The 16,371-nt window shown below is 38.2% G+C and overlaps 1 protein-coding gene across 1 annotated transcript in view; it reads right to left on the reverse strand.

The window, feature by feature from the left end:
- Positions 1-16,371, reverse strand: part of LOC140549724 (uncharacterized) — a 178,880-nt gene that overhangs the window by 154,656 nt on the left and 7,853 nt on the right. Inside the window, 14 exon segments of the mRNA XM_072673469.1 lie at positions 7,689-7,751; positions 8,272-8,334; positions 9,271-9,360; positions 9,490-9,654; positions 9,742-9,795; positions 10,313-10,621; positions 10,833-10,904; positions 11,057-11,362; positions 12,277-12,584; positions 12,726-12,747; positions 12,865-13,188; positions 13,371-13,685; positions 13,916-14,223; positions 15,702-16,008. Of these exon segments, the coding sequence (XP_072529570.1) occupies positions 7,689-7,751; positions 8,272-8,334; positions 9,271-9,360; positions 9,490-9,654; positions 9,742-9,795; positions 10,313-10,621; positions 10,833-10,904; positions 11,057-11,362; positions 12,277-12,584; positions 12,726-12,747; positions 12,865-13,188; positions 13,371-13,685; positions 13,916-14,223; positions 15,702-16,008 (2,706 nt within the window).

The raw sequence follows: 16,371 nt of genomic DNA on the forward strand, positions 1-16,371 counted from the left end.
ATGTTAAAGGCATTCATCTGGAGTCTTCCTCCAAGACATTAACCGAGTTTTGTTCAGCTTGACCTTTTGACCTTTGTACAATAAGCTGTAGTCTTTGAATGAATTAGTCAAAATTCCAGAGAAGGAGTTACATTTCTGACAGAACATGTAGTTGCAAAGTTATTCAGGTCAGAGAACTGAATCAAACACTATGGATTCTTTATCTGTAGACTTTATAATATCATAATAATAGAGATTTTAATGATTTTAAGTGTTTGAGCTCTTACCCAGAGCGACTTACAAAAGTGCTTCACTGTTTACTCAGAAAAATAACCTTAGCTAGTGTATCAAAAATACCTCTAAGCTTACATACTTCTAAATACAAGTCAGTATAAGAAACATAACCTGAAATAATTACTGCATAAAAAGTACATTTTTTAACAACATTAAATGTATTATAAGTAAGTCATACCGGGGGACACGCTGCCGGAGCCTGCGGAGGCGAGGAGACCCCCATTAACATGGTCAGGCAGGTGCTGGATTCCCGGAGGCGTGGGGGCTTCAGGGCCGGGGAGGGGTATGGTCCCGTGGTGCGCTCCTGGGTGCCGGCCAATCAGGGTATTGGCCCCGCACAGAGGTGGGGTCTTTACGGGCGTAAACTGTCACTGTCACGGCCGCGTCGGCGCGCCCGCCCCCGGGGTGGTCTCTAGCCATGAGCTCTGGCTCTCATGAGGACTTTTAAGTTCACAGTCACGGTCAAGTCAAGTTTCAAGGGACTCTTATGTTGACACAGACTTTTATGTTGACACTTTGTGTTATCGTCATGTGTGTCCTCACAATTTAATTAATACGTTCCACCTGTGGCTGGTATATTTAAGGAGGGCTAGCGCTAGCTGCTAGTTGCCGGGAATTGAATCTATTGGGCTCATTGACGGACTCAGTGACTAGAAGTGAACCTTATGAGCTTATTGAATCTTGTGTACCCGTTGAACCTAGCTGACTCATTGAACCTGAGGAACGGACTGAACTGTAGGAACCTTTGCGAGCTGTACGTACTTAAGGTACTCATGGTAGCGAGCTGTGATGAATGGGTTGATTTTTTTTGGCATGCTACAGAGTGACAGTATATATCTAAGACTAGCATGTCTCTTTTTCATGCTTTGGATTGGAATGATCATTTCCATGGTTCATCACACTATAATGGAAAAAATCAGTTACCAAACCAATTACCAAACTTGACCAAATGACTGCATCTGAGCAGAGTTATAAATCATGAACGTTCTTAATTTCCTCTCCCAAACTATTCCTTTAAAAGGTTCAGGTGAGATTTGGGAGTTTTTGCTATCAGTGGTGATAATTAAAAACACTGATTATCAAGACAATACAGATTATTCCTTAATTTGTCACTGTCACTCAAAACCTTGTGTTTCTAGTTTTCCAGTATTTTTAAGTTTTTAACAAAACTGGTAGTGAACATGGTATTCAAATTTGACGAGTGAACCAATCTAAATGCTCCAAAATGAAATAAAAAAACTATTTTTTTTCTTCTGTAAATTTGTTTTTATTAATATTTTTTATTAATATAGTTCCTTTTTCTATCTACTTGTCATTTATTCAGTTTATCTGATTTTATCAGGCCAGCTCACAGATACACATCATTTAGTACCATATAATATAATACTGCTTTACCTCTTCATTAACAGTTCATTTTTATTAACAAAAAATATTAATTCTACATAGTAGCTTAACCCTGGCAAGTAGGGGAGCTACTGGCTGCAGGACACTATCACATGTACAAATGTCATAAAAATTCCAGTTTTAATGAACACTGATCAACAATTGAAGTACTTATTCTTTTATTCTTTTAACACCTACTAGAGGCTGACTGAACCCAAATCTAGCATTTTGTGTTTTTATGAACATGATATGTCAAGTCTATTACCTGATGGCCCAAATCAGACAGTGCATGCTTGAGTTTTAAACAGCTGAGTTCATCAGCTCAGTGAGGCCTAATGCACTGATTGGGGTCTTTTTCCCAGAGAGAGAATAAATAGTCAAGTCAGAGCTTCATACAATGTTTGTATCTATATAAAATGTTGAGCACAAGTTTCGAAGGATGATATGTGAATGTGTCAGCGCTGATCAACACAACTCCACCTCCCTCTCTAGAAGAGTGTGTGTGTGTGTGTGTGTGTGTGTGTGTGTGTGTGTGTGAGTGAGAGAGAGAGAGAGAGAGAGAGAGAGAGAGAGAGAGAGACAGAGACAGATGCTGGCAGCAGTGAAACCCTCCAACATACAGGAGACTGACTTCAGAGAGAGGAAACACTCCAGCTTTAATGCTGCTCCTGCAGAGAGCTGATCCATACACTGATAAAGCCCCTCCCAACACACACACACACACACACACTTAACTCTTAGTTAGGATTCACTTACAGTTAAAGTAAATATAAAGTATTACTGTTTTTATTACTGTTTCTTTAAAATACATATACAATAAAATATGGCCTCAGTCAGTGATATGTGAGGTCCAAGCTGAATCTGACAAGTAGGCCTAGCAGTGCTTCACTTTTGTAAATGTACAGTAAATGTTGTAGGAGCCCCCTGGGGAACATGCCCATAAAGTTATAACAGTCTGTGAAAGAATTTGAAGTTAGAGCGTGGCCGTTTTAAGTCTCTTTACGCGTAACTGATACAGTCCATACCTGAACACACATATTAAATATCATGGTGATTAAACAAGTCTATACATATGAAATAACTGCTGAAAGCTGACTGGTTAGAGGTGACCATATTTATTAAATATCAAGTCATCATCACAGTTTTATCTTGATAGGATAACTGATTGCTGAGAAACAGATATGTGAAGATTATAGCACCTCCTAGTGTTGCAGTGGCACAATTATGAATATTACTCAAGGCCCCCAAGAATGCACACCTTTAAAGTTTCCTAACTATCTGTCAGATATTTCAGTGACAGCTTTGTATGCATCATCTATATGATCCAAGCTCCACTCCTACTTTTAATTTCCACCTGCTAAAAATACATTGTTAAAATTCCAACATTTATTTGATAATTATTAAAGTTTAGCGTTCAATATTCACTGTTTTTTTGAGAAAAGAGACCGGCAGAGCTATAAAGTTTTTGAGGCGTTTTTGTAGGCCGTGAAATTTTATTTTTTCTACAATATGGTTCAAAAAACCACTTGCTATAGCGCCACCATCAGGCCGAAAGGGCTGAGCTTATTCAATTGATGAGTGAATGATGAGTGAGTTTTTTCGAAGGCCTGTCATAATTATTGGGCAGTGGTCTTTAAACATGACCTGTGCTTTATTTCATATGTACTGATCTATTGAGGTTTGTAAAATATTCTAATGATTGTCAAAATAGATGTCAGAAATACATAACTTAGTATATTTTTCTACATAATTTATTGTGTGTTTGGATCTCAAAGTTTAACCCTTCAATATACATGTTAATGAGGTCTGAAACTCCCATACAGGGCCTTTTCGAAATACAGAAGACAAGTGAAAGTGAGTTAGAACTTGTCCAAATGTGTCCATATGATGGGATTATTGATCAGGAGCCTTCCTCCAAGATGTTCACCGAATTTCTGTTCATCTTGACCTTTTGACCTTTGTATAACAAGCTGTATTCTTTGGAAAAAATAAGTCAAAATATCAGATAAAGAGTTACATTTCTGACAGATCATGTAAATGCAAAGTTATTCAGTTAATCCAATTTAATTTAACTTAAGTGTTTGAATGTTTTAGTGCCCTCTTAAAGCCAATCTGGACCAAAGTTTACAAACGTCATCTAAGTATATAGTGCACATGTGTCAAACTCAAGGCCCGCGGGCCAAATGTGGCCCGCCGTGTCATTTGATGAGGCTATTTTTCTTAATTCTCTTGGATAGTTTGATCGTTGATTGATGGAGTAATATGAGTTTCTTAACCTGACAAATGAACAGGATTTATGTAATGTTAACAGAGCAACAAGCAAACATATTTTTACACCTATGCAAATATTTATAAGTTGACTAAGTAATAAATTTTGAGTTATTTAACATTAAGAAGTACTTACATTTATTCTACATTACATTTGGTTACATTTAGTTACATTTATACTGTCTTACAGTTACATCTGGCCCTTTGAGGGCAACCATTATGCTGATGTGGCCCTCTGTGAAAATGAGTTTGACACCCCTGATATAGTGTATACATGTGATCACAATTTTAAGATGATCAGACCAACTGCTGGAGTTATTGCAATGCAAGTTAAAAATAAATGCCAAAGCTGCAGAGATTCATTGATATCGGGAAACAATTAAGTAAAAACGTTTTTTTTTTTTTAATCTACAGACAGCAAAGAGTATTGCAATTTTGAAAAGACAGGATCAAATTCAAGGCACCAGTTGGAAAAGGTGAAGTAATTCCTTAGACCAAAATGTTTAATTGAAACAGAGGGCAAGATGTATCCCTGTTGGTCATTGGGCAAAGAGAGAGTGTCAACAACAGCACTGTAGTGGATTGGAATATGTTTAGTTTTGTTCATTAAATTATGAATTACTGATTGCCATCAAATGTCTCAGTAAAGACATAATAGAGTGATATGATGACCCTTTTTTTTTTTTTTTTACAACTTGGAAATGGAAATACCCTCCAAAATTAACCAAGAGAGCATCCATAATAACAATAGACATAACAAAAGTAACAATAGCTGTAATTAGCAACATTAAATTAACCCTGAAATGGAGGAAAAGGAGAAAAATCAAAGGAACCAACAAAATATCCAAGGGACCAACCAAGGTTCAGGCAGCATGGACCAAAGCTTTATTAAAACAAAGAAAAAGGACAAGGGAAAAGGACCACAATAATGGATCAGAATAATGTTTCATAGGTGGCTTAACCTCTTTTGGGCCAAACTGCTCTCACCTCAGTCTCAGCTGAATAAGATTCATAAAAGACAAGTGTAAGATCTCCTCCTTTTTTATAAAGCTCTATTCTACATCACAGAGATATATCAGCAGTCTATCAGAGCAGAGAGAAATCTCACGCTTTTCTCAGCTGCGTCCAAAACTGCTCACAGTTAAGCTCTGATGTTGAGCTCCACTTTTCCTTCTCCACTTCTCCTAAGGAGGGGGTTAGAAACTATACTGAGATCTGCAGTGCAGTTAGTGTTCTGAGCCTGAAGTAGCAACAATATAGATGCTATTCTTCCTATGATAAGTCACAAGTAAATGGTGCAGAAATGTATATACTTTATATATATATATATATATATATATATATATATATATATATATATATAACATCTGTCACCTCAAACTGTGGTGGGATGATGTCTATCTAGATGCTGCACCTAAGCAGACATTCCACAACCCGTGCAACATGAATAGCCTTCACTGAGCCCCAAGAAAGGCAGAACACTTGTCATTCATCCATTTGGCCGCAGTAAGTCTACTGCAGTGTGTGATTACTAGTAAATTTAGACAAAGGATTCCCCTCATATCTTCATCTTAATGGATGGATATAATCTGAAACTCTGCAGAGAACACAGAGAAAACAGAGTGCAGACAAAAAGAAGTGAAACACATCATCTTTAACTGGTGTCAAAATTCACACTTTATTATCAGACTTGCTATATATTGTTGAAAGTACTGCGATCTATAACATTTCATATAAGCCAGTTAATACATACTTCAACCCCATCATAGGCAAACACTCTATAGCAAATAGTTTGAACTTATGCATTTATTTCTGATTAATAAACAGCATTTGAGTGATTGTCTTCAGAAAAAAATAAATGTAACTCTGATTAGTGATTTAATATCAGTAGGAAATTGGTGGAAAGGAAATTGATACATTTATTGTTAGTTTGATTTAAATATCTTTGGCTGAAATGCAGATTATGTTAAATGTACACTTGCAGTGATTTGCCTTTTTTCAAGTATACAAACCATGAAATCAATGAAATTATCAAACCATAAAATCTAAGCTAATGTATGAAGTTTAAGCATTTTCTACCTTATATTTATTGTTTATTTTCAAAATAATGAAAAAAACACATTTACAGTAAATGTCAAAAGTATGGTTACAAAAAAGTAAAAAAGTATTTAACTTTTGGTTTAGTTTCAAATGGCACAACAATTTCCTGAGCAGACAAACTGGTTGGACTCTGGCGATGGTCTATCTCTCCTTCTCAGGCACCTCCACCACCTCTTCCACATCATCATAGTCTGGAAATAACAGAAAAGAAACAGATAAAAATCTTTATGTTTTAAATATGTAATTTAATGCTGGAAGCCTCAGTTTCTAATCATTGCCTTTTCTTTTATTTAATAAGTTTTATCCTTTTAAACACATGAATGACATTATTTCCATCATCATCATCATCATCATTACTCTGTAATCATCCATGTATATCATGAGTTACAGTGATGCAAATCCATATTTTACTAACAACACTCTGCAATAAGGTGAGCAAAGAAAAATTTTGTTTTATCTCTCTCCACCTCAATAAAACAATTGTATGCTCACCTCCATCACCTGCTACACCTGCTAACTCCTTCCTAGGAGTGAGGACATCATCATAGCCCTCAGGAGGGCACACTGCACCGACATATGTAGACAAATGTTTTGATGACAGTGAGCAACAAATATGATTTCAGTATTGAATGGATGGTTTTTCACAATGAATTTTCCATTTTAAAAGAGTCAGACCTGGTGTACTGTGTGGGCTCTCTCCAGCAGGAGTCACATCGTCGTAGATCTCCACTTTGTTTTCTGTCAAAATGTAAAAATGAAAGGTAGCCTCAGTGACAAGAGACTTGATTTTTACTATTTACCAACTCCAATTTAGATATTCATTATACCACAAACTGGGTACTTCACAAGAAAGAGTTGGTGGAGATCTCTTTTCCTTGTCTAGCTAAGGTTTATTAGCTGGAAAAATTCTATTGTGACAAAATTGCAAAAGACCAGGTTTTAGACCATGGCTGCTGCAGTAGTAAAGTAGTGAAAAACAGTGAGATAAGGCTATATAATGTTACCAGACTATTATGCAACATGCCCTCTATACACTAATATCGAGATTATTGTAAATAAATTCACATGAACAAGAATGTGATATGTTATGTTCAGAATCACCTTTCCCCAGAAGACTGAAAGGATCTAATCTAATCTAAAAAGTTGAAAAAGTGGATAATCGTGTAGCCAGTGCCACCCCATCCACCCTCATGGCTTTCCATCAATTGACAGTAATTTCACCAATTAAGATGTAATTTAATGCTGGAAGCCTCAGTTTCTAATCATTGCCTTTTCTTTTCTTTAATAAATTCTAATCCTTTTAAACACATGAATGGCATTATGTCCATCATCATCATCATCATTACTCTGTAATCATCCATGTATATCATGAGTTACAGTGATGCAAATCCATATTTTACTAACAACACTCTGCAATAAGGTGAGCAAAGAAAAATTTTGTTTTATCTCTCTCCACCTCAATAAAACAATTGTATGCTCACCTCCATCACCTGCTACACCTGCTAACTCCTTCCTAGGAGTGAGGACATCATCATAGCCCTCAGGAGGGCACACTGCACCGACATATGTAGACAAATGTTTTGATGACAGTGAGCAACAAATATGATTTCAGTATTGAATGGATGGTTTTTCACAATGAATTTTCCATTTTAAAAGAGTCAGACCTGGTGTACTGTGTGGGCTCTCTCCAGCAGGAGTCACATCGTCGTAGATCTCCACTTTGTTTTCTGTCAAAATGTAGAAATGAAAGGTAGCCTCAGTGACAAGAGACTTGATTTTTACTAATTACCAACTCCAATTTAGATATTCATTATACCACAAACTGGGTACTTGTACCTGTAACTTGTAAGTCACTCTGGAGAAGAGTGTCAGTTAAATGTGTAAAATGTAAATGATCAGTTTATAAAGTCCCTTACTTCTCAGTCCACTGGTGGTGCTCTCATTATAAATTTCAGGCTTTTCTTCATCCACTGTCTTTGCTAGAAGAGAATGAAGAGAATGAGCTTCTCCATTTTCTCTTTCTCAAATAAATGTTGATTCGAAAAGAGGCTTTTGTGAATAATCTCAGATGCCTGACAACAGTAGCAGCTGTGATTCAAATCATGAACGCACATCTAAGATCCTTTCATAAAAATGTTCTTACAGAAGATAAATCAACACAAGCTACTGAGGAATGTGATCCATGTTTAGGGTAAGCCTCCTGTAAAAATACACAGAAGTAATAAAACACATGTTTTGCTGACTTACTTGAGAGGAGCTGCTCTTCCACATTTTCATATCCTGAATTCTGCTCTTCAGAGAGGATGTTTCCTGTTACATTAGAGCAGAACAGTCGTGGAAAACCTTCAGAATTCCAGACAAGTCGCACAGGAAACACAATTCCACTTTGACTAATGACCTAAACTACACATCACAAGATGAACTGAAAATCCACTACAAAAACTACATTTCCCATAATGACACGGTGTCTTGGTTTCAGTTTCTATTATACCAGGCTGTACAGAAACTGTTTTCAATAAAGGTCAGTCAACGAAAAGCCAGTTAAAACACTCAAACTCATGAAAAACATCTTTAAGGTATTTAACAAAAATACTACATCATCCGTGTAGCAATTACAGCCATTTTTTCTCATAGACTTTCCATTTACACAGTCTCAAATGTAACTAAGGAACTGACAGATAAGCAGTATCATGGCCAGGTATGACCTTTTCCCTCGTTATTTGACGGCAGAGGCAAGATTCACTGGTAACACTTAAAAAAGGAAGGTCAGATTGGACTAGAAAAAAAGGTCTGTGACAAAAAAAGAATCAAAAACACGATTCTTTGAACAGATGAAACCAATATTAAATTCTAGTCTAGTCTTAATCTATAATGGTGGATGAAACTGAAATAAGAGACAGAAATCCAAAACTCAGTAAACAGTAAAGAACATGTCCAGATTCTCTCCAGATTACTACACTCTACTACACTCCTGTAATTAACTATTTTATTAAAGGAATTTTTAAGCAGCATTATGAAGAATTGGTCTGGAGAGGCAATGACAGAGATGCTATTCTCCATATTACAGTCAGTGGAGCATCAAAATGATGTAAGATAAAGTAAAATCCTACAGCTGCTTTAAGGCATGTAGTTATTTACAGCCATTTAAACACAATTATTTCTACATGCCAGCTAACATTAGCTCCACTTCCCATATTGTGAGCAACTATGGACAGCCTCCAGTAGAACACTCCACATATTATTTACCCCTTTCAGTATATCTTTTATTGACATGTTTATGGTCAATCTCCTCATAGACTGGCTCAGACAGTGTCTTCTGCCTCCTCTTAGAGAGCACTGTGAGAGAGACAGAGAGAAACATGGAGTCAGTTCAGTAGAAGAGAAGACTGATGACAGACTGAAGGACTGATGATGTTTAGAGAATGTACAGAAAGTGGATTGTAGATGATCTCTGAATCTCCCTACCTCTCCTGAGCACTATGTTCTGGTTAAACAGCACAACCAGAAGCACTAAGGCCAGGGAGAGCAACATTCCCAGAACCAGGAGAGACACTGGATAGGCGTAGGGATAATGTGAGGATGGAATTTGTGAAGGAGAGATTGTCTGCTTCTCAGTCAGATGTGCTGGAAATATACATAAAGAGTAAAAACTCAGTGGAAAATCACAGTGTATTTAGAGATATGTAGAAAGATCACTTAAAGGAATAAAAGGAGTACCAGTGATGACAGTTGTGGTTGTTTCAGATGCAATAGTAGAGGTCACAAATATGTCTGTAAAAAGAGTAAAAGTTAAATGCTCAGGCAAAAGAGAAATAAATTGTTAATAAACCTTACAGCAGCATTTCTGGACAATCAAAAACAATTTAGAAAAGTCACTGAAGTGATGGAAGAATGTGGACTGAGATAAAGAGTAAAATCACAGGAGTTTAAACTAAGGTGAGGTGTTAAGAACTAAGAAGATAGTGAGGAGAGCTGAGAAGATCATAGGGGTTTCTCTCCCATCTGTCACAGACATTCACACCACACGCTGCACCCGTAAGGCCATCAGCATTGTAAAGGACCCCACTCATCCCTCACATGGACTTTTTTTACTGCTGCCATCTGACAGAAGGTACAGGAGCATGCGTGCTGTCACTGCACGGTTCTGCAATAGCTTTGTCTCACAAGCTTAAAGTGAATTAATTCAGTGCAAAGAATATAGGTGTCTTTCCCAAAAGTATCCAATCAGAGAACACTGATGAATATAACACAGAGAAGTTAACACCAGCATAACAAATAATCCTCTGACCTGCACAGCTGACCTCAGCTCTGTGGGAGCAGTCAGTGTGTCTCTTCAGGGAATGAGGACAGTCCCACAGGTGAAGCTCATCCCCTCTACACTTCACTCTGTTCAGCCAGACAGTCCCTTCATCAGCACCAAAGGCAGCACTCCCACCAGCTCTCTGTGCTGGACCACAGCCAAGCTGCTTGCAGACCACCTCAGTATCTTTGATGTCCCACAGATCATCACAGACGGACCCCCACTCAGCATTATGATACACCTCCAGCCTCCCAGAACAGCTTCCCTCTCCTCCCTTCAGCCTGAGAGGCAGGTGATCTAAACACACACACACACACACACACACACACACACACACACACACACACACACACACACACACACACACAACCATCAACCATTTCAACTCATAAAAAGGGAAGTTTAGATGAGATTGATTTGTCAATACAATTAAGAATGAGTGAGTTATCTGGGTTTATTAACTTCTGATTAATATTTTAATGGTTCAGTAAACAGAATGCCTCCATACTTGAGCGCTGGTTCAGGTATGGAAATAAGGAGAATTTCACATGGTTTTCCAGTGTGTGCTGTTTATTCTCTCCTGTGAATATGATAAAAATACTGTATTAATATCAAACTGAGCTCAACATCAGGCTTTCAATCTTCAATATTCTTCAATCCTGCAATACTCCTAATGTCTGCTTTCAAAATGAAAATATGTTTGTCCATCTCCAAGAAAGAGAAAGTCCCTACCTGAGCAGGTAATGTGAGCCGCCTCATCAGTATTATCACACTTGTTCTGTCCCCAGGGGGATGATGGACACTGCCACAGAGTGGAGTCATGTTTCCTACATTTCACTTCATCCAGCCAGTTAGGAGCTGATTCCATTCTTGCTTTAGTAGCCTTCTCACTCCCAGTTCTTCCACAGTTCAGCTCTCGACAGATCAGACTTGCTGCTTCTTCATCTATGCCTGTCACACACACATTCCCCCAGGTTCCATTGTAGAACACCTCCAGATTCCCCTCACAGCCCTCAGTGAGTCTGATCTCTTTAAACTCTGGTGGGAGAAAGGTGTTCAATAATTAAGTCTTGCAGGTATTTGGAAACGATCTAAACTATCTAGAACTATTTGGAAGATATCTGAAAACTAGCCACTTAGGTATCATAATTGTTTTACATCTCCTTACCCTAAGCTCAACCTGGCTTGATATACCCTGTATGTCCAAATGTTTGTGGACACTCGTACTAATGAATGAATTCAGCTACTCTAAGTTGCACTCATTGCTGATAAAGATATGCCAAAAGATTTCCTAAAAAGTAGATAAGAAGCAAACAAAATATTAGACTCCGCCATTCATTTATTGAAACAAATGATCCAAAATGATTCAATAATATATTAAAATTGTATCCAATATTTAATTAATAATATCCAAACTTTAAAGTATGTGATCCACTAGGATTAACAGAAGATTTAATCAGAGACAGATGATTTTAATCAATGGGATGACAATCAGGTTTAAGTGGGTGCCCTGTTTTTTATAAAGAAAAGGGATCAATTAAAGTCAGATCTTTACAACACATGGCAAGAACAAAGAAGATTGATGAAGACCTCAGATGAGGTGTTGATGCTCATCAGACTGGAAAAGGTAAGTCAAAAAGGGTCTCCAACAATCCACAGTCAGACTATTATTCAACACCCTTAAGACCTAAGACCATCATTACCATTATTATGGTTAACCAACAAAGGTCACGGCAATCTCACGTTGGCCAATGTTAATGTTCATGGAGATCACTGAACAACAGTGGTGTGTATGTCAGGGTTGCAAAGACAAAGCCGTTGCTCTCCAAATAAAACTGTCTACAGTTTACTAAAGATTGCATTGACAAGCCAGAAGACAATTGGCATAAAAGCAGTACCACACACTTTAACAACTGAACATATTAAAAATAGCAGCAGTCATCAAATGTTACCTGAGCACACGACTCCAACATCGTCCTTGTGTCCACATTCTCCCTCTCCACACAGCTGATATCTGCAGTTCCACAGAGACGTCTCGTTCCCCTCACACTCCACCTCATTCAGCCATATGGGTCCAGTTCCAGCACCAAACCGGGCTGGTACCAGAGCACTGAGGGCCACTCCACACTGCAGCTGTCTGCAGACCACCTCTGCATCCTTAATATCCCACAAGTCATCACTCACTGTCCCCCATGAGCCGCTGTGGAAAACCTCCAGCCTTCCTGCACAGTCTCCTCCAGAACCAACCAGCCTGATGGAGCTACGAGCTACAATTCAGAGAAAATGTACTGAGCATGACTTCTTATAATAATAAAATTATTATCCCCAAAATATTATTCATTTCTATGATGATACACACACATGAAATATTATATATGTATAAAGACACGGTTGTTTGGACAGGTGAACTGTGCCGTTAAAACCTGATCAACACACTTACTTTTGACTGTTCCTCTAATCTGTCACTCTATTCTGTATAGTTGTAATATTGTCTGCTATATTAACAACTAAATTATTCTAAATGATTCCAATATTTTTACCAGAGCAGGAGATGTACAGCTGTTCTCTGGAGCTGCAGTTCACTGCTTGTGCACTGCTGCAGTTCCCCAGATGAGCTTCACTCCCAGAACAGTTGAAACCCGTCACACACATGTAGCTGTGTTCAGAACTGGATGGAGAGGAGCTGGAGATGTTGAGTACAGAGCCACAGCCCAGCTGTCTGCAGACCACAGAGGCCTCAGACTCACTCCAGGAGTCCAGCAGAACTCTCCTCCAGTCCTGCCTGAAGTACACCTCCACCTCCCCCTCACACTCCATCCCTCCAGACAACTGCACTCGCCCCTCATGAAATGCCAGAGAAGAACCTGAAGATACAACAAAAATACTTTAAATTCAGGATTGTACTTGCAGTCATTTGTTTTTGCATTTTCTAAAGAACAATTTTCCAATTCAACCTTTCTTATGATAAAAAAAAGATCATTCATGCACCACTTGCCCATGTCCCAGTAGTAGAGAAAGCATTACCAATACGATTCTTAAAGCTCACCACTGCAGACGACTCCAACATCCTGTTTATGAGAGCATGCAGTTCGACTCCATGATGAAATGGGACATTTTGACAGGTGTGTTTCTTTCCCCTGACAATCAAACTCATCAGCCCAGATCCGGCCACTCCCCTCCCCAAACCAGTCTGATCCCAACAAAGCCACAGCACTCCCACACTTTAGCTGACCACAGAGGACACTGGCAGCTCTCATATCCCAGCTTACATCACACACTGTGCCCCAATCACTGACGTACTGGAGCTCCACTCGACCAGAACAGGAGTCTGAGCCGTTCATCAGTTGAGCCTGAGTGTGACCTGAAACCACAGATTATTAAAAGAGCAGGTAAACAGGAATGCAGGTATTACATTTGAGACAGATTCCCTGGCCAGGAATTAAGCTGTGTGTGGTCCAGGTCTACCTGTACTGCCTATCCAGGAAATTGTCTGTCTTATGTAATGAGATGTAAGTAAGTAATATGAGATGTTATGCTTTACCAGCACACAAGGAGTCAAAACATAAAAACTACAAAACATGTAGTTCTTACCAGCACATATGAGTCCCACATCACTGTCATGAAAGCAGTGGTGATTGAGTGAAGATGATGTTGGACAGAGAGTAATGTCATATTCGTTGCCTCTACACTGAAGCTCCTCTGACCACACCTGACCCTCCCCTCTGCCAAAAGCAGCTGCTCCCAGCACCTCCACAGGAAGCCCACAGCCCAGCTCTCGACACACAACCTCTGCATCCTGCTGGTCAAAGTCAGCATCACACACTGTGACCCAGGTCTCTCCATAAAACACCTCTACTCTTCCAGAGCACTGATGAGGACCATCCACAAGTCTGGACATTCTGTGACCTGTGTGTATTGTAACCTCATTAAAATACAACAATATATATTTGTGCACCTCAGGAACTTATTATATCATAAAAAAGTTTATTCATTATCACAATTTGATTTAAAAGGTAATATTTTAGATTTATTACACACATAATTACATATATTTAAGCTTTTTATTTGTTTATTTATTTTTCTTGGTAAGAATATAATATTTCTTCGGATTTAATAATAAAACAAAAAATGTGTCACTTTAAATGTAAGGAATATAAAACATGACTGTTTAGCTTTTTTAATTATATTCTGAACAAAAATAATTCATGATTTTTTTATTTTAATTTCCTGAAATGATCTAGTACAAGTAATACAATGTTCAGAGGAAGATACATCATTTCCTAAGCTACTTGTAGGTTAACATGCAGTGTTCAATAAAGTGCATATTCTGAATTGATAAGGGGTTGCATATTGTCAGTGATGGATTAACACCCATTAATGCTGCATTCATAATGTAATTCTCCTTTCAGAGGTAGTTTTAATTTTGAGTTGGCCGTATCAACAAAAGAAAAGTCTTGAAAAATGTAACTTTAAATGTAATAAATCTGAAATATGTGATGGTTTTGCATCAAATTACAAATGATTTTTACAATATTATTTTTTTAGGTGAACTGGTATATTGTTAAAAAGAAAAAGAAATGTAATACTGAAATCCACTTTTAAAAAATCATGCTAACAAAACTCTCTCACACTCACTGTCAAACTCTACCCTGAATATGGATCAAGTTTAATATTGAATTGTTAATGTTTAGTTATCTTTAGGGTAATGTTTCCAATAACAGAAAGAGTACACACACAAACACATTGGACTATTTTAAAGGAGTGAATATGACAGATATGTAAATCTGACAAGAGCAGGATCAGTCTAACAGGTTGCTAGTTAGTTTTTATTTACTCATCGGTTTGCAGTGATTTCTACAGGAATTATTTGTAATGAGGAGAACATTAGTGATGGTGGTAGCAAAGTACACAGTAATATTTTGTAAGTAATATTATTAATATTATTAATATTATTATGACTACAGCTATGTTTACCCCATCCCAGTGATCCACAGTTCTTCAGTGAAGACTCTGATCCACTGCACTGCACGTTACTCATCCAGATTGGTCCAGATCCCGGTGTAGCTGCACCAAAACTAAGTACCTCTCCACAGTTCAGCTTTCTACACACAACTGAAGCCGCCATTTCATTCCAACCGACACCACACACAGTTCCCCACTGTCCTCTGTGAAGAACTTCTACTCTCCCAGCACAGCGACTTCCACCATCCATCAACCTCATACTGTCTGTGTGATAGAAAGAGAGAGAGAGAAAATAAAGAGAGAAAAGAAAGAGAAAGGGGGCAGATGATGAGACTAAATGAGAAATCAACTTTATTAAATATTTCATAAAGTGTGAACATTTTATATTTATTGTAAAAACAAGCAAATCAACAACTTACCAGCACACACCAGTCCCACATCACTGTCATGGGAGCAGTTGTGTTTGAGTGAAGATGATGTTGAACAGAAGTGAATCTGAGATTCGTTGCCTCTACACTGAAGCTCCTCTGACCACACCTGACCCTCCCCTCTGCCAAAAGCAGCTGCTCCCAGCACCTCCACAGGAAGCCCACAGCCCAGCTCTCGACAAACAACCTCTGCATCCTGCTGGTCAAAGCCAGCATCACACACTGTGCCCCAGGCCTTATTGTGAAGCACTTCCACTCTCCCAGAGCAGTAAGAACCACCAACCAGCCTGACTCCTAAATTATTTATCACAAGAAAAAAAAGGTAAATCTAAGGATATGTAATGAGTCCCTGCAGCCAGACCAGTCAAAACTGTTACATTATATTCATCCACAAGTACATTTCCAGAATAACAATACTTTGATGACTCCCTTCCCATGCTAATATACCACCCACTGTAGCAAGCATAGTCAATATAATAAGAGTCTAGTATAATAAAAGTTTATGTTATAAGTGTAATTTTATGCTCCTTATAAGTTATTGATGACAACAGTCACAACCACCACCACCAGCCAAAGTCAAAAGAACCAGAACCAGCCACACTAAGTTTTACACTTGCAAGAGTGTTTTTTGAGAGCCACATGTAAGACTTCATTGTG

The sequence above is a fragment of the Salminus brasiliensis genome, chromosome 2, assembly GCF_030463535.1.
Source record: "Salminus brasiliensis chromosome 2, fSalBra1.hap2, whole genome shotgun sequence".
Classification (NCBI taxonomy): domain Eukaryota; kingdom Metazoa; phylum Chordata; class Actinopteri; order Characiformes; family Bryconidae; genus Salminus; species Salminus brasiliensis.